Source organism: Phacochoerus africanus, chromosome 2, assembly GCF_016906955.1.
Source record: "Phacochoerus africanus isolate WHEZ1 chromosome 2, ROS_Pafr_v1, whole genome shotgun sequence".
NCBI lineage: Eukaryota > Metazoa > Chordata > Mammalia > Artiodactyla > Suidae > Phacochoerus > Phacochoerus africanus.
Genome location: NC_062545.1, coordinates 204,024,987 through 204,049,096, shown reverse-complemented (window position 1 = coordinate 204,049,096; position 24,110 = coordinate 204,024,987). Strand labels below are relative to the sequence as shown.

The window sequence follows — 24,110 nt, the reverse complement described above, 5'->3', positions numbered from 1 at the left end:
CACCACCACCTCCTGCCAGCTTTGCCTTCTGTTCCTTGGACCATGGCTGCCACAGGCTGGTTTTGGCCAGTGTAAGGCTTATTTCATTCTGAGCCATAAATTAAATGTAGGAAGTAAAACACTAGTCACAGGATGAGACTGATTTTCTCATTTGAGAGCATTTTCAAAGCATCAGGGATAGGGCTAAGGGAGAATCAGAGCACAGATAAAACCTGATGATTGATGTAAGTTTATTTTCATTGTTAATAATTAAATAGATTTGAACCTGAAGATAAAAATCCCCAAAGGATTGGGCCACTTCACTAATGTGTAACATAATACTTTGTCCCTAAGAAAGCATCATTGTAGCTCAGCCTTCCTTGAGCTTTTTAATTAGGTTAATGGCATCCGTTTGTTTCAAAGGACAGTTTAATTAAAATGTCAGTGGTGTTGCCTAGATAAATACTGTACTGATGCTGACATGTTATTATGCAAATTAGTCACTACCGCCTGACTGGTAGGGGATAGTTATGTGATCAACAAGGTGAAGAGCTTTTGCTGAACCAATTATAGAGCCTCACCTGGCCAGCTCCTCCTTGAATTTGTCTCACTGAGTGCGTACAGCATGTCTTCTCTCCATAAGTCACTGTGCAGGGCATGTAGGGGATGTAAAGATGATCAAGAGCTAGTGACTGTACCTTTATGAAATGTATCCCTTGGCCTAAGCATAAATTGTGTGACTGTGGACTAGTTTTTTCTTTTTCTCTCTCTCTTTTTTTTTAGATCAACATTTCTCCCTTTTTAAAATTAAAAAAATTAATTTTATTTTTATTAGAGTGTAGTTGCTTTACAGTGTTGTGTCAATTTCTGCTGTATAGCATAGTGACCCAGTCATACTTATATGTATATATACATTCTTTTTCTCATACTGTCTTCCATCATGTTCTATCCCAAGAGACTGGGTGTAGGTCCCTGTGCTATACAGTAGGACCTTGTTGCTTATCCATTCTAAATGTAATAGTTTGCCTCTACCGACCCCAAACTCCCTGTCCATCTAGTTTTTTTTCTATTCAAAGATTAATGTCCAAATATGCATTTAGTTTGCATTCAAAAGTCTAATTACCAGTGGCTTTAAATACTTTTTTTTCTCCATTTTGCAAGAACAGTACATGCTCGGGAGTGTCAAGACCAGTGAAACTTTTGAAATAAAATCATTTGGGGTACTGCTTTAAAACTGGGGCTAAATTTTACTCTTTCAGAATTTTAGGGTTAAAAAGATACCTTTTATGTCATCTTGACTAATATCCTTGTTTTAAAAGATTTGATGCATGGAGTTCCCGTTGTAGCGCAGTGGTTAATGAATCCGACTAGGAACCATGAGGTTGCGGGTTCAGTCCCTGCCCTTGCTCAGTGGGTTAATGACCCGGCGTTGCCGTGAGCTGTGGTGTAGGTTGCAGACGCGGCTCGGATCCCGCGTTGCTGTGGCTCTGGCATAGGCCGGTGGCTACAGCTCTGATTCAACCCCTAGCCTGGGAACCTCCATATGCCGCGGGAGCGGCCCAAGAAATAGCAACAACAACAACAAAAGACAAAAAAAAAAAAAAAAAGATTTGATGCATAATTTCCCATAACTATCTAAGAATGTCTACAGGTTGATAAAAAACCAAGGAACTTCTCAGATCACTGAGAATTTAAAACTAGTTTTTGTATTTATCTTCAGGGATTCAGGACCACTTTGTAGCAAAACAGGCTTGAAGACATTCTCAGCTAAAGGAAGTAGAGAATATTAGAAATAAGATTTAATTTGGGGTTTTTAAAATGATTTTCTGGCTAGGAAACCTAGGGATGTCCATATCTTGCCTTGTTTCTGGTGTTCTATTACAGCTATAGGAGTTCCCAGTAATCCCCATTGCAAAACTGCTTCAACCTCAAGCCATCCTTCCTGTTTTCTCCCTCTGCCCCACACCTCATTGTAAATGTTGTCTTATCAGCATCTGACAGGACTCAGAGAGGAATGAATTAAGAAAGAGTAAACAAAGTGACCAAGTGTGCAGAGCAGGCCTTCACTGAGCTTAACCATTCCAAGGTGAGAGAGAGAGAAAAAGGAGGGAATGGAAGAATCCATAGATGGAAGAACTTGATAAAGGCAAGTTCTGAGTTCCAATGGAAATAAAAATGCAACAACACAGCTCTGTACTAACCTTTCGATACCACTAACTCACATGTTCAGTTATGAGTCTAGGATTGGAGATACAAGGCTTGCATAGGGAGCAGGGCTGGAAGTCTTCCTCATGCCAGACATCTGTTCTGCTCCAGCACTGGGGTAGCAGGAAGTAGTTCTTGGATGTAGGCAAGGGGAAATGTTCTCTGTATTTATGGGAACCCATAGTCATAGGACTCAAAGAACTGTCAGATGGTAAGGGTGCTGGTTGCTCAGTTCTGTTATGACAGAGTTGGCAAGCCAAGAGCATCTCATCAGTGTCCCATTGGGGATTTTATTCTGTGGAATTATGAAATAATACCAAATGTACATTTTCAAAGCGTGAGTATATTTTAAAAGTTTCAGTTTTCTTGCTACCAAATTCACAAGTCAAACTTAAGATTTTATTGCCAGTATTAGAAAACTACCATTCAGATGATATTAAAGGGCAACTCTCACTCCAGATAGTCTAAAAACAAGCCTTTTTTGCATCTTATCTAGGGTCTCTGAAGTATGTTACAGACCAACTTGAAGGTGATAATGAGGGAGGCAAGTCATCTCCCTGCTGAGTGGCTAGTAAAGCATGTGGCTTGAAGCGGTTCACTGAAAGCTGGTTCCACACACCAGTGCTTCAGAAAAGCCAGGGGCCACTTCCACTCAGCTGGGTTTATTGGTTGTGTTTTCAAAACAAATTAATACATTTATATTGGCCAAAGATGACACCAAAGAAGATAGTGTGAGAAATGTAAGGTCAAAGGATGAAATAAAAATGTTAGGAAGAAAGAGCTTAGATATATGCACTTGGATTTTTAAGTTACCCAAAGCATAAAGACCATACATTTATAAGAAGAGTTAAAAAGCAGTGTTCATGTCAGAAAAAGGAAAGAAGTTGCTGGTATCAGGGAACAAACAGACCTGACTTTCGGAGGCTCTGTGAAGGGATGGAAGTGCTTTTTGACCTCATCTGCCCTCCTTATAATAGTGCCTTCTCTTCTCCTGGCTAATGCCCCCAAATCCTCTCTTGGAATTTTTTTCTTTTTAAACAGAGACAGCCCAGTGGTCAAAGGCAACGCGCTGTTAGCCTTAAGCAGCCTTGCTGTCATCGTTTCCAAACATGAAGCCAGCCTTTCCTCAGACTCTGAGGGGGTCCTGGAGGTGAGTTAAGGGTGATTAGAACCAAGTGGGCTTCGGTTATATAATGTTTGAAAAGTGAGCCATCTCCTTATTAAGCCTGGCCCTGAATTGAGGAACTTAACAGTCTGGTTGAACACCCATTTATGCTACCCTGTCTCCTTTACCCTGCAAGCTTTCCTGTCTTCTGAAACACTTTCCTTTGGTGCTTTTCTGTTTTGCTTTCTCCATCACAGTTAAGTGGTCATTTCCATTTGAAGGTACCAATTTTATGCAACAGGGGTTGTCTTTTGTGATTACATCATGGTAACCAATCTTGGGAGGTTAACTAGGCTTACTGAAAGTGAACAATGCTGTCAAAAAATGATAAATAAGCAGTGTTTACTGACTGAAAAAAATTGTACTTTGCATTTTAATTGTAGATGTCAATGACAAAGTGCCTATTCATTTTTGCAAGGCATTTATTTCTTAATTAAACATGTGGCAAGCTGGCCAATGTTCCTTTCCAATGTACTTTTTCAGATAATTCATATCTGTCAAAATAAAAAGGCATGGATTTATTCTTCTTTTAAGCCCCGTTATCTGGTAACTATCATTATCTGGAGGCAATATAGTCAAGTGGTTAAAAAACACAGGCTGTGAAGTAGGGGAGTCCTACATTTAAATCCTGGTATTTGTACTTACTAGCTCCATGGTAACTTCACCTTTTAGAGCCTATTTCCCCATATGTAAAATGGGGATAACAGTACTTACTAGATATGATTATTGTAAGGATTAAATGAATTTATATATATATATGGCACAATGGCTGGTAAATACTAAGCACTAAGTATTCATAACCATTATCATCAACATCAGCATATACTACATCACTTCTTGCTGCAAACATTGGGCTTTATTCATTGCTATTCAACCTGTCTGTCCCCACAGGGTGTCTTATAGATCATTTGTGCTCTTTTTTCATGATGGGGTTTTTCTTGGGGAGGGTGTCTTTTTTTTTTTTTTTTTCCAAAAAACTGACTCTAATTTAAATAAAAAGGGAACTAGAAGTATAAGGAATCTGGAAGCCCAGGGAACTGAATGCAAAGTTTAAAAACCGAGTTGGGGGAAGAATAGGAATCAAAGCAAGTTGGGGAGTTCAGGCACAAGTACTGATGAGCCATCTCAGCAGATCCATCCGCCCACTGGGATGGATCGGCTCTAGGATTTACTATCTTAGCAGCCCACATTTAAGATTCAGAATCCCATGGGTCCTATGCCTACACCTTCAGCAGGGTAGGATGGGTTGCTTAATTGAGCATTTAACTAAGCTTCAAATCGTGGAGGAGGGAATTCCCTAAGGGTGCTATTACTTGTAAACAAGAGACTAGTGCTGTGTGGCAGAAGCTACAAATGTATATTAAATGTGGAGAAGAGTTATTGAATGAGAGGTAAAAATGTAGTTAGTTTAGAAAAATTTAACTTTAAGCCCAGAGTCCTACTTCAATAGTGAGGAAGCTGAAAAATTTTTAGAAAGGAAATGTTCCATATCCTTGAAAGAGTGGTGGACTACCTTAGCAGAGGCAACATAGATCTACAACCTGAAAAATAATGTCTTCTATGGGTCCCTTCATCTAGGTGTTATTTTTGTCAGACTTCCAGTTGTATAGGTAATTTGCCCCAATAATAACTGGAGGTCTAGCTCAGAGTTTGAGCTCCAGGCTCTCTTATTCTTTATTCTCCCAGACTTTGTCCTGTGCTGAGGCACATGGTACACAACACATTGAGAAGCCATACGACCCAAAGATGGGGCTTTGCTTTTATTTTTGATGACCTCGCCTTTGGCTATCACTCAGTATAAATTCAAGGCCTCATAATTGTTTAAAGTTGACGTTTTCAAGCTTCATTCAAATCTGCATTTGACCAACAACTAAAGATATTAAGAAGAAGGCCTTATTTGACTCAAGGGATTAATTCCAAGGATTTAACACTGCATCAGCCTTTATGGTTTGCACCCCGTGGGTGTTACCATGGGAGTTAATGAATATTTTTTGACATCCATGGTCATGAATGATTTTTAAAACCAAGTTCTTTTTTTTTTTTAACTGAGTTGGGTTTTGTTGTTTTGTTTTGCTTTTTGCTTTCCCTTTCCTCTTCATTTCTCAACTGAAGATCTTATATCTTCATACCTATTTGGGCAAATGTTGGAATGATTCTTGAATGATAAATGTAGTGGTAGTAAGCAGAAATGAAGAAACAGTGAAAAAATTTGTTGGTGGCTTTATTGAAACCACAAGTTAGAAATGGGAAATTTTGAGTTTCTTTGTCTGTCCACCTCTCCTTTTAACCCCCATGTTATCCTCACTGAACGCAGGAGAGTTTAAGGAGGTCTCAAATGTGTTTTGTTCTGCAGTCCCCATCCTCTCTCCTCTGCTAAATCTTGTATGAAAGGTAAGTCGTAATCATATTGTGGTGCAGATGAGGAAGTGTATTTGTCAAGGACCTATCTACTATTTCATGCAGTCCTGGCAGGTGAAGTTTAGTTTTTGATAGTAGCACCTCATTCTTTAATACAGAAGGAGGTTTTATCTTGGATTTAGAAATAACACTTTTTTCTTTCTCCCATTATCATTTCATGTTTTCCTTCATCCGCAGGTTCAACCTAATTTCTTTCCAATGAAAGAGTGGCTTTTCATGGTGTTCGATACTCTTCTGGTTATTGTTGATAGCCATTACCAACCCAGAGGACACCTTTTCTCTTCATTTTATTATGTAAGTGTGAGAAATAAAAAAAATGATCAGAAAACTCCAGTTGAGGAGTTCTTGTCATGGCTCAGTGGTGAACGAATCCGATTAGGAACCATGAGGTTGTGGGATCTATCCCTGGCCTCGCTCAGTGGATTAGGGATCTGGCGTTGCCGTGAGCTATAGTATAGGCTGCAGATGCCGCTTGGATCTGCCGTTGCTGTGGCTGTGGTGCAGGCCGGTGGCATCAGCTCTGATTAGACCCCTAGCCTGGGAACATCCATACGTCATGAGTGCGGCCCTAAAAAGAAAAAAAGACAAAACTCCAGTATCAATTGTTCACATGAAATTCCATGATATAGGGTAAGTCTTAGCCTTAGCTATACATTTAGTTGTAAATCTCAGCCTTGGCTGTATGTGAGAATCTCCTGGGGAACTTAAAAAACAACAACATATAGATGTATATGTGTGTGTGTGTGTGTGTGTATGCATATATACATACATATACACACATACACGTATACATATGTACATATACATATATATACATATATACATATATATATATATATATATATATATATAAAAGAAATGCTGATGTGTAGGCCTCACCTCTGATTTAATGCTCCAGGATGGGCCCTGGGTATCAGCATTTTAGAGGCTTTCTAAATTATTCTAATGTGTAGTCAGAATCAAGAGCTACAGTTGTAGTAGAATAAACATTGCCTGAAGATAAAAGGTCTCTGGTTTCTGGTCATAGTCTTTTTCATTTCAGAATGTGTGACCATGGAGTTCACTTAATGTGACTGAACCTTGTGTCCTTATTTATAAAATGAGGTGGTTGGACAAAGTTATCTATAGTGACTGGAACTCCAACTTTACCTCTTACTAGTTTTGTGGCTGTTGACCCGACACTTAACTCATCATCTTATTTTCCTTACCCATAATGTGAGGGTAAAAATGAATGCTTTGCCAACTTTATAAAAGATTATGAGGATTATATAGTCTGTGGGGAAATGTTTTGAAAACATGAAATGCTATATAAATACAAAGTAATATTGTTGAGCATAAAAAAGCACCTGTTACTTAGTCCTTCTCTTTCTTCATGCTTATAGCCTAAGATTTGAAGCAAATTGAAAACACACTTTTTTCGTTTAGGTTTCATTTTCCCTTTATTGGCTGTAGCCCATGCTTTATTTTTGTACCTGCATGGAATTATTTTTGTTCTACCTTATCACTATCCATTGCTTAGGGAATTATAGGGATCATGGGACAATCAGCTGAGTGGCAGAGGATTATAGCTGATTTGAATAAAAATATAGCACGGGTCCTGAATTGTTGCTAAGATCACAAATTTAGCCTGAAACTTCATTGCTTTAGGTCTTCTTTGTACAACACTTTGTGTGCCTCTGCCCTCTGCCCTTAGGAGGACCTGGTATGTATTTATCTGGGGCTTAGAGTCTGGAACCAGATTTTTTTTTACTATACTTGGGGACAAAAATGACTTATTAGATAAAAGTAGAATTAAATCAGAAGGTAGATTTTGCTCAAAGAATTACTTGATGATGATTTATGTTCTGTTGAAACTGTTCTTATTTCTTTAATGATTGAAGAAAGACTTGTTAGCTTATGTGGAGGTCGTTGCAGTAGCTGTCTGGTTCAGATATCCAGCAGGACAGGATACTGTGTTAGATTTCTAATAGTGCTGCTTAGTTCTTGCAAGCTAATGTCTTTACTAGCCAGCTCAGGTTGCCTCTTACCTTTGTGATTCTTGCATTATTATACTTTTTCAAAACCCTGTTTCAAAAGCCACTTTATTTCCCTTGTCCTAGTAGCTGGGTCATTTTGAGTAGTATTGTCATTATAATAGCACTATATTAACTTAAAGAATCTCTTAGCACATGTTTGCCTTTTATCCTTAAAGTACTCAAGCTTAGCAAATGAGTGTAGAGTTAAAAACACTTTTTAATGTGTTGACTGCAAGGGACAACACGGCCTTTATGGTGTGTCTGAAAATTTGAAGTGGGTAGTATTGAGGAATGATAAATGGGCTTACCTCCCCACTTGAGACATATTTATAAATGTATATAGTGTCTGGTGGAGCTCTCTAACACAGGATTCTTGTAGAAGCTGTTCATATTCAGCTGCCCTGTCATTTTATTAGAGCTGTTACTCATTTCTTTTCCCATAATTACATATAGGAAAGGAGCATATAGAGCTCTCAGTTTCATTTTGAATAGCTGGTTATTGCTTTGTAACCAGAGGCTTTTAGGATTTCAACTTCCTTTTTAATTAAAAGGAATTAACCCCCTGTAGGAAATAATCCATCTACTGGGAAGCGTTCCCACAAAAAATTTTGGGAGATCTGCCAATAGATCCCTGTGCTAAACTTATACTTATCCCTCCCTAACTACGCTTAAACTGCCCCCACCCAACCCTTTTTCTTTCTCTCCCGGGAAACTCCTGGCTTTCTAGACATTTATAATGTGGCTTGGTGGTTTCTCCAAGCTTGGATAGCTTCACTTGGGATTTTTCATTATATACACATGTGGGCTTTCAAAACCCTGCAATTGTTACAGGCTCGACCGTGAGGGAATTCACACCCTTTACAAGGAGACACTAATAATGTTTTTTCTTCAAATTTAAAAGGGTCTTATTAGTTAACCACTTGCCTAGTGGCGAACTGTTTTACTGCTATTTGTGAAAAGTGAGTGGTGAAAAAGGTGACCTATAGACAAACATGGAAATAAATTTATTTTTTCAGTTCTTTGGCGGGGGGGAGGCAGTTGGTGGGGTGGGTCGAAGAGAATTATGTATTGCTGTGTAGCGCTTTTGTGATAGGTGTGCTGCCTTCCTGTTTTAAACAAAAGGCCAACCCCCTGTTTTCTTTCTTTGGCATGTCCTAGAAATCCTATTCTGGTGAAAACACAGCCAGTGCTATTGCCCGTTCTGCGGCTGCCACAGCTTTGTCTCTCCTTGTGCCAGTTTTCATTATCTCTTGCAAAGAGAAGGTTGAGGAAATCCTGAACATGCTGACTGCCAGGTTACCTGGGAAACCGAGTGCTGATGAGTCTCAAGCCGTGCAAATCCACATGGGCCTTGCTTTGGGGATGTTTCTGTCTCGCTTGTGTGAGGAGAAACTCAGGTACAGTTTATTAAAATATTCCTGCTTTTCCTCTTTGTGGCTTAGGTGAAGGATCTCCCTCTCTCTCTCTCACTCATTTATACGCACACACACACACTTTATATCTGAGCGGTATGTGGTGTTAAACTTTTTGAGATGGACAGGTTGATCATTTACTCTCCATCATGAATGAATTTGTCTCTCTAAAAACACCATCACATGGATATTAATGTGTTTTAAGGGTTGCTCTTTTAAAAGTGATTGATTACTTGAACATTATTTCATGCTTAGATGAAAGCCCTGTATACATCTATGTAATAGATATGAGGGAGGTCGAATCATACAGTGCTATAAATTTTAAAAAGCTTCCTTTTTCCCTGGTTTATAAGGGTGAAAATCATTACTTGTTCTCTGTTGATATCACTGTAAAATGGGAGGGAAAGATCAGGGTATCCCTTGAGCCTGAGGGTGCTGGGAATCACTGAATCTCCTGAGAACTGCATGTACCTACCCACTTTTAAATATTGCTTTTATCCTGTGCCCTGGCTACATTTTGGTAATCCTTAAAGAGTCTTAATCTGTGCATATTATACTGTGTACTTTATTCAGTTTGATTGCTCATTTTTGGACTGCTAGCTTTACTCTTGAATGGAGCTAATAGAATATCAAAGACCCAGGTGGAAAATTCCACTAAGTAGGAAAGTTTTCTTGAACATGAATCTACTTAGTTTCATTGCTCATTATATTTATTCTTTATTTTATAACAGATCTTAGAATTTTTATATCCAGATTGATTGTAGTATGGTACATGAGTACTTGAGTATCATGAATATTTAGATGTCACTGACTTGTGATTTTAGTCCCATTTTCCTGCATTAGAAATAGTAGGGTCTAGGTAAGAAGCATCCTGTTCTGTTAGATGTCCTTAAGCTTCCCTAGTTGGCAGAAATTGGCTGTCCAAAAGACAAGAAATTGTGATGATGTGGATAAACTGGATGACATTATGCTATATTTAGATTTAGTGTTTGAAACCAGTGGTTAGGTTTGCATTTGTAATTTACATAGTTTTGTGCAAAATCAATACTTGAAACCTTTATGAGAACTGCTATTGATCTAGGGAAATACTGTATTTCAAATGATCATTTTCAGCCTTTGGAAACATCTGTCAGATGATTGGAAAGACTGGCTTAGTCTTTGTGATCATAAATGAAACACTTGCAGAATATTCATTTTGTTCTATTTACCAGCATTAGTATATGTATGTCTGGTTCTGGACAAGAACAAAAAGCTGCCCTATGCCTTTGAATTGATTGTTACATATCTCATGTGTGTGACAGATCAAAAAGTATTTTTAAAGACTTAAGACATGGAAGTGATTTTTTTTTCCCCCTCTGCTGCTATGCTACAAATGGCAGTCTCTTCACCATCTGTGTTCATGCTCTTTCTTCAGTATCTTTTCAAGCTACATGTTTTACAGCTAAAAATGAGCCAGGACCATTTAATCCCAGGCAACTTGATTCATCCTCTCTTGGCTCCTGGCCCCCTTCTTCATGAGTTTAGGAGGAGATGCTGCTGGTTATAGGGCTTGACAAGCTTGCATTGGTGGTTAGCTTAATTATGCTACCTGGCGAAACCTTTGGTGACTCCCCTAAAGTATCCTTCCCTTGTTCCTAGGTTGCCTTCCTTTTACTTTATACCTGAAGAAAACCTTGGGGAAGGACACCAAGAAGCACTTCCCAAGGCAGAATACTTGCAGATTTTTAACTTTGCCCTAATGATCCTCGATTTGATAGCATTTTCCTTTGGGCTGGTGTATTAATAACTGCAGCCATTATTATAATTATTCATGGTTCCCACCTTCGTAATTTCTTAGAGCAGAGGAATCTGAAATATTTGCCTTTTGGTACTAATAAATATTTTACCACATAATGACAGTCTTACCAGATAATGACTTTTTTTGGAGAAAATGTCTATTTTTCTAAAATTAAAGTGTTTTGAAGGCTCTTAACTCTGAATAACCAATAATGTCAAATTAAGTGGCCCAAAATGGCCCCTTAGGAGAACAGGATTAGGACAACATGCCGGTCTCAAGAATGAAAAAAAATCCCTTTATAGAAAAGAACGTTGACAGTCAATCCTTTTTTTTTTTTTCTGAGGCTTATGAAAAATGCCCTGAATTTAATTCCAGTCTAGAATTTATTCAGAAAAGCATATTATTCCAAGTTCTGCTTCTGTCAGAACTCCCAGAGGAGACTAATAGGATCTCTTCAGCATTTCTTTAGGATATTTAAGTTTATTTTACTCTGGAGAACTATAATAGGACTTAGTTAAAAGCTATTAAAATTGTGTGTGCATGTATGTGTGTTTTCTCACTGCAAAAGGCAAATCCTTTACCTTAGGCAAAACCACTATCCTCTTGGTTGGAGAAGATAGTATTTAAAGTGCTCTCTGGCTGGCTGGCATTCCTGGGGCTGCATTCCACTGAATATGGTCTGAGGCAGCACTGGGAGAGCTGACATGAAGGGACCCCTTGATAATAAAGTGTTGGTGATGAAGCCCACAACTCTGCCTCAAAAAAACAGACGTAGAGCTACCTTTTAAGTTTAATTTTACCCTCGAAGTCATAGTTCTCACTAAAACAATTACCAAAGCCACATCAATTACTGTATAGAGGCAGAAAAATATAAGGCTGGGCTCACCTTTTTATTAAAAGAAAAAAAGAATAGAATTTAAAACCCCTACATTTGAGACCGGAAATCAGAAGTCATAGTCTTTGCAAGAGAGATTTGGAATGATCATTGATAATATCAGCTCAATGGGTTAGTCAATGTTCTGAAGAAAATCACCTTAGCATTCTTAGAAAAAAAAATTTTTTTTTAAATTCTGAACTTGGTTCTTATTTTTCAGTGATTTAAAATTTGAATGAGCTGAGAAAATGCAAAAGTAGCAGTTTTAGGGTTAATAAACTAAACTAAAAATTAAAAGGTTTTAAGGTTTGCAAGTGATTATAATCTTCAGAAAACTAATTATTGAATGAATTCTCTGATTCATCTCTCTGTCTCAAAATATATGTGAATGATCAATATTACTATTTGCTCCTTCTATGTTTTTTTAAAGAAATGCATTTTCAATAAAATACTGAGCAAAATATAATTACATAGTAAATATTTGGGACCTTTGAATGATTTTAAATAATTCAGTTTCCCCTCTTGGTCTTTCCCTAGTGATATATCTGGCCAACAGATGAAACTTCTTCTGATGAAGTCTTTGGATGCTCTGGAAAATTGCTGCTTTGACACTAGTCTTGAATACAAGTATGTTGATTCCATTTCCTCTCTGTTACTCAGAGACTGGTTCTTTCTTTACTATAAATTTTGCATTCTGTGGAGAGATACTTGTAGGACCCAACCATGAATACCTTTGTGCAGAGTTTTCATTGATAATAAAAAATCTATAATTAAAGCTTATTTGTTCTGAAAACCGTGTTTCAGAAATTGACAGTTTTTTTCTGTACAAAGCAACGAATGTCACTTTGTGGCTGTCATTAAGTTTACCAATACCTTAGATTCCGTTTTGTTCTTATCATCCGAGGATACCTGGAGACTTGTACTTATGACTTAATCTTTCTAAAGATTTGTTGGAAATACTCTTTGAATTTGATTTGACTAAGAGAGCCTTTGACCCATGTTTTGGATTTCCCTAAGAAACCCAAAGTCTGAGGAATCAAAATGGAAACAAACAAGTTACACCAGAGGTTCCCAACCCATTCAGTATTAATAGATCCTCTTTTTTTTCCCGCCACAAACTTCATGCTTTTTAAAGATTTTGTCTATTAAACTAAGTGTCTTAAAATTTATTTTCTTGTTCCAGTCATGAAAAACAACAGAAACAAAAAGGAATAATGAGAAAAGAATGCCTCAAAAAAATGGTATTAAACATAGTTGTTTCATGAGACATTGAATGTTTCAACTCATTGAGGTGCCTTGTGTGGGAAAACATACTGTTTTGTTAGGCTTTCTGAAATATTGACACCACTGAGAACCTACATTGTACCTCTTTGGACTCCCATATGTTTTGGAACCTCAGGATTGGATCTTCAGTGTTTGAAGTTACTAGGAAACTCAGCAGATTATAAGCACTAACCTCCAGTTTGTTAACTCATTTACTTTATGCTCTTATGGACATGTTCAAATGTGAGTTAAATTAGTGTTTACAAAAAAAAAAAAATCAGTGTTTTTATAAATTTCTGGCCTTTAGAAACATACTATCTAAAGTTACATTTACACCATCCAGCCCGTTAAGTTCAGATTAACAAAAGAATAAATGGTAGAAGTATGGTATCACACATTTAGTCATGTGTAGAGAAAGTCAGATCTTCACTTAGTAGGATGGTAGTTTTGAGATCTTTCAGATACAGGCTAAGATTGGATAAGAACCTTTGACACCTACCCAGTTTATCACACTTTAACACTTACAATTTAGAGATGAAATGATATGTTAAGAGTGTGGTTTTGTGTATGGGCAAAGAGTTCAGTGGCATGATTGAAGGGTCTTAAATTTAGAAAATGACTCATGGAAGGTCATTAGGGTCATTTCACTGTTTTGGGGTTCAATGAAGAGTTGAGATTTCTGAGCCTAATTTGTGTATTGATGGTGTTGCCTTTTACAACCAAGGAGAAAGATAAGTTCCTCTCCCTCTCCCCTCTTGTCCTTTCTTCTTTCTCCTGCCTTCCCCTAAAGGTGTTCAACATATCTGTAGTTCAGGGTATTATAAAGTTGGGGGAAAAATTGTGATTAAAATGCTTCAGCCTGTTGGAACCATCAGGAATGACTTTCACATATTATCTACACTAGTTTGCAGGAAGGTTGTTTGAATGTCAGGAAAACCATGGGGATAACTGAATTATCCACAGTAAGGGTGTTCATGCACTTTAAAACTTGATATGTCTAGGCATATTCAACTTTGAAACTAACTTTTTATATGAATTAGATTCTTATTTCTTCATTCTTTCTTGATTCTTACCTTCTTAATAAGCAGCTGTGTTTGGGAGAGGGAAAGCTGGGCCGCAAAGGGAATTAATCCTGCAGATTCAAGTAGAAGAGGGTCATCAGAAATTTCCTGTCCATTTAGTAAAATCTTGCTTGCCCTTCAGAGCCAATTAAAAGCCTAGGTCGTTCAAGAAACCCTCCCTCAATTCTCTCCAAACTCCTATTTTTCCTACAGTCAATGAAGTTTAGTATTTTTGTCATTTCTAATGCTTTGTGGGGTGTCAGAGCTTATGCACTTCTCCCTTTGGTTTTTGGTCCCACTAATACTTACTGAGCAGCCTCATGTTGTGTTAGGCCTTGTCATACTCATTTCCGTGTAATTAAGCCCTGATTACAACCTAAATATTGATGCTCAAGCAGGAATCATCATCACTTCCATTTACAGACAAAGAAAGTGAGTCTCAGATAGAAGACTGGTTCAAGGTCACACACTAAGTGGCAGAGCCAGGAGACAAACCTAGGTTGCCTGACTTCAAAGCCAGCTTTCTTTTCTCTTGCTTAGCACAACATGGAGAACACATTTCAATAGAAAGAAAGCAGGTTGAGACATGACAATGTAGTGTTATTATTTTCTGACATGTGGGTGTTGCCCACTATTAAAAACAAGAAAGGAGTTCCCACTGTGGCTCAGGGGTAACGAACCTGACTAGTATCTGTGAAACCTGGATTAGATGCCGTGAACTGTGGTGTAGGTTGCAGACTTGGCTCAGATCTGGCATTGCTGTGGCTGTGGTGTGGGCTGGCAGCTGCAGCTCCTCTTTGACCCTTAACCTGGGAACTTATATATGCTGCAGGTGTGGTCCTAAAAAGCATAAATAAATAAATAAATAAATATTAAAAATGTGAAGTGTTAAAAAAAAATTTTTTTTTAATAAAAAACAGATTTTAACCAGACTCAGACCTGAATGCCTGGTTCATGGCATAAAGTATTCCCCTCTCTCATAAGACTGCAAGAGTCTAGGAGAGTCCTCCCTCACTAGAAGTAGTGGAAGAGTTACCCAGAGGTAGTTCATGGATCTGGGAGCATGATACTTCAAGTGATAGAATTTACCCCAAGCAAATTCACCACACTTCCTTGATTTAATGGACCTGTCCCTGCTGAAGAGAACCCAGCACCTGAGCTAGTCCATGTTTGTGGTCCCATCACTTACATTTTGCTGCCATCTAGTGGTAATTATGGCACCATTTCAATCCTCAGCCTAGTCATGTTATCCATCAATGCATGACCTGTGAGTTGGTTAATTACTATCGAATTTCACAAATAGGATAACATTTGTATAGCGCTTTGTAAAGGGCAAAGCGCTATACAAATGTTAACTGTTATTAGAAGTAATTATTAGATGCCTTAGTACTTAATCTGCAGAATAGCCCTACAATAAACTAGGGAATTGAAGATTCATCTCTGGTTAATTTTAGAAAAATATATCATCTCAGTTGATAGCAGCACACATCTCAGAACCACATAGCTTTTAAGTCTTAGAATTTCTTTTTGCCAGTGATATTTTAATACATCTGGATAAGAGATTCAAATAAGTGATGACATAACAGAGCATTTATCATTTTAAAACTCAAACTCTATTATTTGTTAATGTTCTTATAGAGGATTTATGTTAGCAATTCCAAAACCTCACTTTTATACCTAATATAATTTATTTATAATTTATTTCATAGACACCATATCTAATACAGTTTTTTTCCAGACACCAACACTTAACTCCTTTTTATTTTCAGTGGAGGGAAAGATGTGAAAGTTATCTCTCCCCAAGTTATTCTTGGTTTAGAGCTGGTAGAACAGTGAAGGTAGAATAAGGTAAATGTGCAGAAATGCTGAACTAAGCACCTAGGGGAAATCTCTGAGACTTAGGACAAAAAATAAACATGTTAAAACATAGATTTGGAAATCAGAAGGAAACATCAGAAAGAAAGCTTTAGGGCTACCTTCTTGGAACATGCTGCAACAAATGAGACAAAGTAGAAGGAAACAGTTCAGAAGGTCAATAGGTACATACATTTTAATTGGCAACCTATGTTAGGTTAGCAGTTAGCTAACCACCATTGTAGCACTGAATAGAATCCTTAGTGAATGGATTTATATTTATATTGGCAACCTATGTTGCTAGTTATACTGTATATTCATATAGCAGTTAGCTAACCACCATTGTGGCACTGAATAGAATCCTTAGTGAATGCTGACCTCACACAAAAATAATTCTGCTGTGATAATTTTTAGGCAAAGTGAACTAGAAATGGATGTCTTTTTCTAGACCTTTGTGTCCATGTGCTTTAGGATGGGAAAGAGGACCTTCAATCCAGTAAACAGAGATTTTCATGTGCCCAGAATAGCCAGAAAAGCAAGACCTAGATACCTGCTTATTTATTGAAAAAGATGAACCCTAGTAGTTAAATGAGCTTTGAAAAGAATCTATTCTCCTCATGAAATTGACACCTCTCATTCTTAAATTAGTCTGGCAAAAAATAGAAATTGAGTTTTCCTGATTGAATCTTGGATGATATATTCAGTGAATTTTACCACTCATAAATTTTGCCTCCAACTGAATATAAGATTCAAGTCTTGGGTTTGGTGGTGTTGGTTGTTTTTCTCCCTATAGATCTCTCCACTTTAGACTCTCTTGAAACTGTGCCTTTGGTCAGTTCTTTAGCACTTAATAAACATTGGTTGAATGCCTGTCCCTGTCCATGGAATACTAGACACCAGAAATATTGTGGTGGGGAGAAAACAGAAAAGGTACCCACCCCGTGGAGCTTGCAGGCTAGTGAAGGACATGCGCAGTAATCAAACTGTCTCCCAAATAATCCTCATCAGAGTTGAGCATTAAAATTGTCTGTAGTAAGTTGGTACAGGGTACTGTGGGAAAATACTAAAGAGGTTCCCTGCTGGGCCAAGCAAGGTGTCCCTGAGGAAGTAACGTTTGAAATCCTAAACATCAGTAGCGGTCAAACAATCAAAAAGGGAGCAAACGTTAAAATTTTCCAAGTATGAATTATGTTTGTCTAATTATACTGTTGGCCTAATTTCAGGTTTTTATATGCATCTGTATAGAAAGACAGCCAGAAATCTTTCCTGTAGATCCTAAATGAAAACAAAGGCTTTAAATCCATTCTAATCAACAGCAGTCTTTCATCTTTCAGAAATACAATTTGTGTCAAAAGCATACAGTGTTCAGATGTTAGATGCTGATTTAACTGACTGGCAGAATATACATTGTGCTAGTTGAGCTTGTTAAGTTCATGGAAGCTGGAACAGTTCTGCCCAACTAATGATGCATTAGTACTATAGTAGCTTCTGGAGAAAGGATTTTCTAATGCTGGATTGTTAGGCAATAGAACCTGTCTGTGCTCTGCTGGAAACTCTCTGCATGACCTTGAGCAAATCCTGTAGCCTCTCCATCTGGGGGGATATTTCTTATCAGACATGGAAGCTCTGTTTGCACAGAGGTATTTGGGGGAAGTGACTAACATCTTGAAGAAATGATGTGATGGTCTTGGCGCCAGCCAAGGAGATAGATGCTATACAAGAGCAAAATGACATAACGTACAGGCATTGAAATATGTTATTGGAGAAATGCCCTGGAATGTCTTCTTAAGCAGCAGATATTCTGAAAGAGGTGAGCCAAACCAGGGTGAGGATGATTTCTGAAAAAGTCAGCTTCTCTTCAATTTGAAAAACAACAAGGATAAAGACTTTCGCAAAAAAAGTAAAGGCCACATTATCTTATCATACTAACCAAAAGTTTTTCTGGGAGAACAATTCTTTTCTTTAAATGGATAGGTATTCTTTCAGGAGAATTGAGGCACAAAGCCCAAGATTCCAATTGAATTGTCACATGGGGTAACTTTTGACAAGCCTGTCATTTGTCCATTTTCTCTTCTGACCCAGTGGTACTCAGAGGGATCAGAGGGGAGAAGAGGATTAATGTCATTGTGCACACACAAATACACAGTTTCTTTGAGAAAGAAATTCCACTTGTTGAAGTTGACTAGGAAACATGAAGCACTTAGCAGTACTTCATAATCATGCCTTGCATTTATTTGCCCACCCCCGCCTGAGTTATTAGTCAAATGTCCTCAGCTCATATGCTGAAATTGAGGCTTTTCTCTCCTTCTGCAGTTAATCATAGTGCAGGCAACACGGTTGTAGGGGGAGGAGCACAGTGGAGAGAAGACAGCAGCATTTCTTCCAGTGCAGAGATAGAACTGGTTTGACTACTTTCTAAGGCCTTCTCACTACAGAGTTTAAGTCAAACTATTTCATAAATTTGTTTGTTTTCCTTCAGTGGGTACACAGCGGACTTCTGTTTTGACATAAAGTCTTCCTTTTTTTTCCCCCTTTTGGGGCCGCACCCACAGCATATGTAAGTTCCCAGGCTAGGTCAAATTGGAGCTATGCTGCCGGCCTACACCACAGCCACAGCACCATCAGATTTGAGCCACTGAGCAAGGCCAGGGATCAAACCCGCATCCTCATGGATACTAGTCAGGTTCTTAACCTGTGGAGCCACAACGGGAACTCCTAAAGGTTTACTTTTGATGGAAGGTATGTATGTGCTTGTGGGGGCTCATGGGATACACTTGTCTGCCAGGCATCAGAATTAGGATCCAGTCATCTCACCTCAAACTGTAGAGCTCTGCTAACTCCCATGCTAAGGGAAGAGCAATGGTATGGATTTCTTGTGGTTTTCACTCCTCTTTTTTTGTATCCAAGCACGGGCTGTATCCTGGGAGTTGGACTCGTCCTATCCCTCATGAGCCACAGCAGCCAAACAGAGTCTCGAGTCCATGTGGCAGCCTCCCTCCGGAAGCTCTCTGCCTACCTTGATGACAGCGGAAGCCAGAGCAGAACGTTTCAGGAGGTAGGACACAAAGGTTCCAGTGATCTTCCCTCTGCTGCCTTCTGTTTTCCTGTTGCTGCTTGTTATCTGTCTCTCATCTTTTGGCAACCCTGAAATTAAATTCTTCCTCAATTTTAGCTGGGCTAAGGAGAAAATCTGAGTGGCAAACAACCTATATTAGATCATAAGGTTTTCAAATAGTGTAGCTGCTTAAATCAGCTCAGACTTAAATGTGGCATATAAGATAAGAGCCTTTAGTGAATACAAAAACCTAACTCAGCATCACTGGAAGGCAGTTTCTAAGAGCAGGCGCAATTTCTGGGGGGAAGGTTAAATGGAGATTTTTAGAATTAGGCTAAGCCAAATATAACTTTAAGAAATGGACAGGACGAAGCTTAAGAAACCGTGGATCGAAAAGGTCTTTTTTTTTTTTTTAATGTCAGCTAGCATGAAAAATTATTGCAGAAATTCCCTTTACCACACTTAATGGAAATATTTTTCTGTGATGGTGCAGAAATATGCATAATTACAGCTCCTGTGTCCTGGTCTGTGTGTTGACTGCATGGAGCAGGACGTCTGGGGCATGGGTCTCTCTGGCCCAGGTGAAGCTGCGCTGCCTGCCTGGGCTCTTCTCTTTGGGAGGAGCCTGGAACGACCTCTTGGCCTGGCCAGCTTCTCCCTCTCATTAGAGCAGATCCTATTTTCCCTCCGCCTGCCCATGAGCTATTGATGAGTGCATAATGGCTGCTGTGTTTTCCTGCTTGGCTCTTCTGCTTTCAGCAATAGGACTTGTCGAATCAGAGAATTTCTTTGGGGCACAGAGGGTTGAAGTTTTGTTCTAAGACAAGCACCACATTTCCATTTTTAAAGCAGTGCAGAGCACAATTTGAAAGTACATATTTTTTTGTTGTTGTTAAGCCAGAATAGAAATGTTGTATCCGAGAGGAGCAATTTGATTAATAAATGACAGCAAGGTTTTTATAACTGATGCATCTGTCTGTCTTGATTTAGAAGCTCCTGAGCAAGCAGTTTTCGTTTTTTTCTCCCCTCTGATCTTTGCTATCCAATTTCTACCTTTGAAACAGCCTCTTTTTTTCATCCTGTATTAGTGTTAGCAGTTGACTATTTCTATTTTGTCTTAACAATGTCTTTGTAAGGGAAGGATCCATCAGGAAAATGCAGAGTAGCAGGGAAGGGTGATTAACCTTGATTTGGAGAAATTGAAGCTTAAATAGATGGAGTAACTTGCTTAAGGTTACTTAGCCAGCCAACAGTCAATTTGGGATAGACACTTTAGTATTCTGTTTCTGCTCCCAACATTTTTTTAAATTTATAATTTGTTCACTCATTCATTTATTTATCTATCTGGTTGCTTTTTAAAAATCACATCAGTGGGAGTTCCCATTGTGGCTCAGTGGGTTAAGACCCTGCCACAGTGTCAGTGAGGATGAGGGTTCAATCCTTGGTCTCCCTCAGTGGGTTAAGGATCTGGCATTGCTACAAGCTGTGGCATAGATCCAGCTCAGATCTGGTGTTGCCATGGCTATGGCGTGGGCCAGCAGCTATAGCTTCGATTTAATCCCTAGCCTGGGAACTTCCACATGCTATAGGTACTGCTGTCAAAAGAAAAAAAAAAGGAACCATGTCATAAAAAAAAAAACAAAAAAATCCCACCAGTGCTGTGAAGTAAGTAGTATATTATCTGTTTCATATAATGTATCTGACTTTAAAACCCGTATTCCATGTTCATTATGTTCCACTACTTCTACTAGGGAATCTTAATGTTGCAGTGTTTCACTTCTTTGAATTTCCTCTCTTGTTTGGCCTTGGGTCAGAGCACATGGCCATTAGTAGTATCCACTGGTGATGAAAGTCTGCTTCTACCATTAAGGAAACTTTTTGATGTAAAGTCCAAAGACTTGGGTTTGAATCTTGCCTCCAGCACTTAACTAGCTATGTATAATTGAGTCGCAAAGTTTTATCCATAAACTAAGTATAATGGCACCCACCCCATAATATCGTAATGAAATAGAATGTAAGTTAGGTAGCATAACAATGCCTGGTCTGTGGTAGGTATATTTGTTTTGTTTTGTTTTTTGCTTTTTAGGGCTGTACCTGTGGCATATGGAGGTTCCCAGGCTAGGGGTCAGAGCTATAGCTGCTGGCCTACACCACAGCACAGCAACACGGGATCCTTAACCTACTGAGCAAGGCCAGGGATCAAACCCGAATCCTCATGGATACTAGTTGGATTCGATTCCACTGTGCCACAAGGGGAACTCCCTGTTGTGGGTATATTTGAATGCAGTCCTTGTCCTGGGGTAAGTTTGACAAAATATTCATGTCTCCTAAACTGTGCTCTTTTATTTTCATTCACGAAGAAACATTTTTCTGCTGTCTTTTCTTCTCAGGTCCTTGCCTATACCCTGAGCTGTGTATGTACATCCGCATTCAGTGCCGGAATTATTGAGTCTGTGGAGGCTGAAGATATTATGAACAAGCTTCGACTGTTAGTGGAGAACAACCAACAGGTTGGAATGCATGTCCTGGTTATTCCTCTGGGGGTTTCAGGCTACCATTAAGTCCTAATTCTGATTTACTCTAAAATAGACTCTAATGAGATGCGTTTTGTGCTCAGAACTGAGGACCTGCTAACTCTTTTCTTGTCCTACAGCCATAGCCACAGACATCTTTTTCTCTCTTTATCCATTATAGACATCTTTGCTTGTTTGTTTGGTCTGATTATGAAAGTCTTTTCTTTCCCGCCAATTATTGCTCTGTATTTATAAAATCACACACACAAAAAGGTGACTAAGGTATATGAGAATATCTCATAAAGCTAAAGACAAAAATTTGTTAAGATATGAATATATAATCTGATAAAGTCAAACCTTAGCAAATTCAAGACAGAATCCACTCATGACTATATATATAGGAAAAGATAGATAGTTACAAATTAAATGAAATACCCTTAAATTGTTCCCTCTGAAATATCAGTCAACCTTAAAAAGGAAGGAAATTCTGACATTTGCTATAACATGTCCTCAAGGACATTGTGCTAAGTGAAATAGGCTCATCACACACAAAAAAGCCCAGTATGATTCTGCTTATATAAGGTACTTAGAGTAGTCAAAAGCATGGAGACAGAAAGCAGAATGGTGGTTGCCAGGGGCTGAGGGAGGAGGAATGGCAAGTTATTGTTTAATGGGCACAGAATTTCAGTTTTGTAAGATGAAGAGAGTTAGAGATAGGTGGTAGTTAGCGATGGTTGCACAGTAATATGAATGTACTTTGTACCACTGAACTGCACCCTTAAAAATGGTTAAGATGGTAAATTTTGTATTAAGTGTATTTTACCATAACTTTTAAAAATTGAAAATTACAACTGCTCCAGAAATTTCTCATTTGTATTTTGTTTGCTTGAGTGTTTGGTTTTTAGATTTCCCTAGAGTCTTGATATTAGCCATAGTGGGTTATTGCAGGATTCAGTTCAGGTTTTAAGCTTATGTTATATTGTATTGTTACTATTTAATGATTATATGCCTGCTCACTTACATTCAGAAAAGATTCTGCAAACACAAAAATGTAGAAGTTTATGTATGCTGTGTTCTTTATAGGACATTGTCTCCTCCACTGGGAGTTGACTGGACTTGGGTGATTTACCTTGGTATTTTTACCCTAACTTCTTAGAATTTGGATTGTTTGACCAAGTCAATCAATAATGCATTATTCTTTTCCTAAAATAATCCACTTACTGAAGCTAAATTCCTTACAATTAGACTGCAGTTTTTATTGCAAACCAGTCTAGATTTTAAAAATCTGCAAAACTCTGATTTTCAGATGCCAATAGAATGTGTCTGTAGGAAAGGGAGCCCCTGGAAGTGCTTGTGATGTTGTATGTGAACATTCCTAATCTATGCTGTTCTTTTTCTCACCTCTTTAAAAAATTTATTTCTAACAGACTTCAGGTTTTGCTCTGGCATTAGGAAATGTAGTTCATGGCTTGTCTGTATGCGGACATGGAAAAGCTGAAGACTTGGGCAGCAGACTTCTCCCTGCCTGGATCAAAATTGTCCTAACACAGGTAGAAGGCACCTCCTGCATGTTATTTTATATTTTTATAAAGGAAAAAGAACTACTTTATTGGACCATTTATAGGTGCTGCCAAAATATATAGCTTAACCATAAAAGAATAGGTAATTTCCAATGAAAGAGACACATGTACTTTTAGTGCCTTATAAATGATCCATCCTGTTAACCATTATAGTTTTATTTAACTCGCTGTTTTGTCAGTGTTTTAATTTTAAAACGACATTGTGGTTTTGAAAAATGATAAAACCACCTATGATCTCACAACTGTAACCTGTTATGTTGTTCAAGTTGGCTTCCATTCTTGGTTCAGTGACACAGTTTGTGTTAACCCTACAGATTTAGTACCATTTTCACCATTTGTTTCACTACAGTGTAATTTTTATTAAATTCAAACCCAAGGGCTGTTTCCCTCATGACATATTCTGATGCTTTGTTTTCAGGGCGCTCCCACAATGCTTTGTTTGGCAGCTCTTCATGGCATGGTGGCCTTGGTAGGCTCTGAAGGGGATGTAATGCAGGTAAAAAAGGGGGTGGTGATGGTGGAAGAAGAAACCTAAATGCGTACATAGTTACAGCAAGGAGAGAACACCCAATATCTCAGTGTGTGTTCATGATAATGGTTACACTGGGCTTTCTAGTGCCTTTATATGTTGAAATTTGCTCTTGGCCAAGAATTCTTTCTACAGAGATTTGTTCCATATTTTATTTGGCTTGTAGGAATTAAACCTAGTCAACTTACATACTTTCCACAAAGTTCTCTGCCTGAGAAAAGTGATATTAGATCATAAGAAATTTCAAAAATTCATAAGAAATTCCATTTTGCATCTGTAACATTTAGGTTTAAATATATATAATTATGTTTTCACTTTAAAAGGCTTTCTAGTATGTATAAATTTTAAAATGCTTTATGTGTATGTGTAAATTTATAAGTGCTTCTAAGGGGTTCCTTTATACAGTACAA

At 38.2% G+C, this 24,110-nt stretch overlaps 1 protein-coding gene across 3 annotated transcripts in view; it reads left to right on the top strand.

Annotated features, from left to right (window-relative positions):
* FOCAD (focadhesin) overlaps positions 1–24,110 on the top strand; it is a 312,911-nt gene that overhangs the window by 242,460 nt on the left and 46,341 nt on the right. For all 3 annotated transcript variants that reach the window (XM_047767584.1, XM_047767582.1, XM_047767583.1), the window contains 8 exons: positions 3,226–3,334; positions 5,945–6,061; positions 8,941–9,179; positions 12,383–12,472; positions 18,931–19,078; positions 21,469–21,588; positions 23,019–23,141; positions 23,590–23,667. In XM_047767584.1, the coding sequence (XP_047623540.1) occupies positions 3,226–3,334; positions 5,945–6,061; positions 8,941–9,179; positions 12,383–12,472; positions 18,931–19,078; positions 21,469–21,588; positions 23,019–23,141; positions 23,590–23,667 (1,024 nt within the window). The remainder of the gene's footprint in view (positions 1–3,225; positions 3,335–5,944; positions 6,062–8,940; positions 9,180–12,382; positions 12,473–18,930; positions 19,079–21,468; positions 21,589–23,018; positions 23,142–23,589; positions 23,668–24,110) is intronic.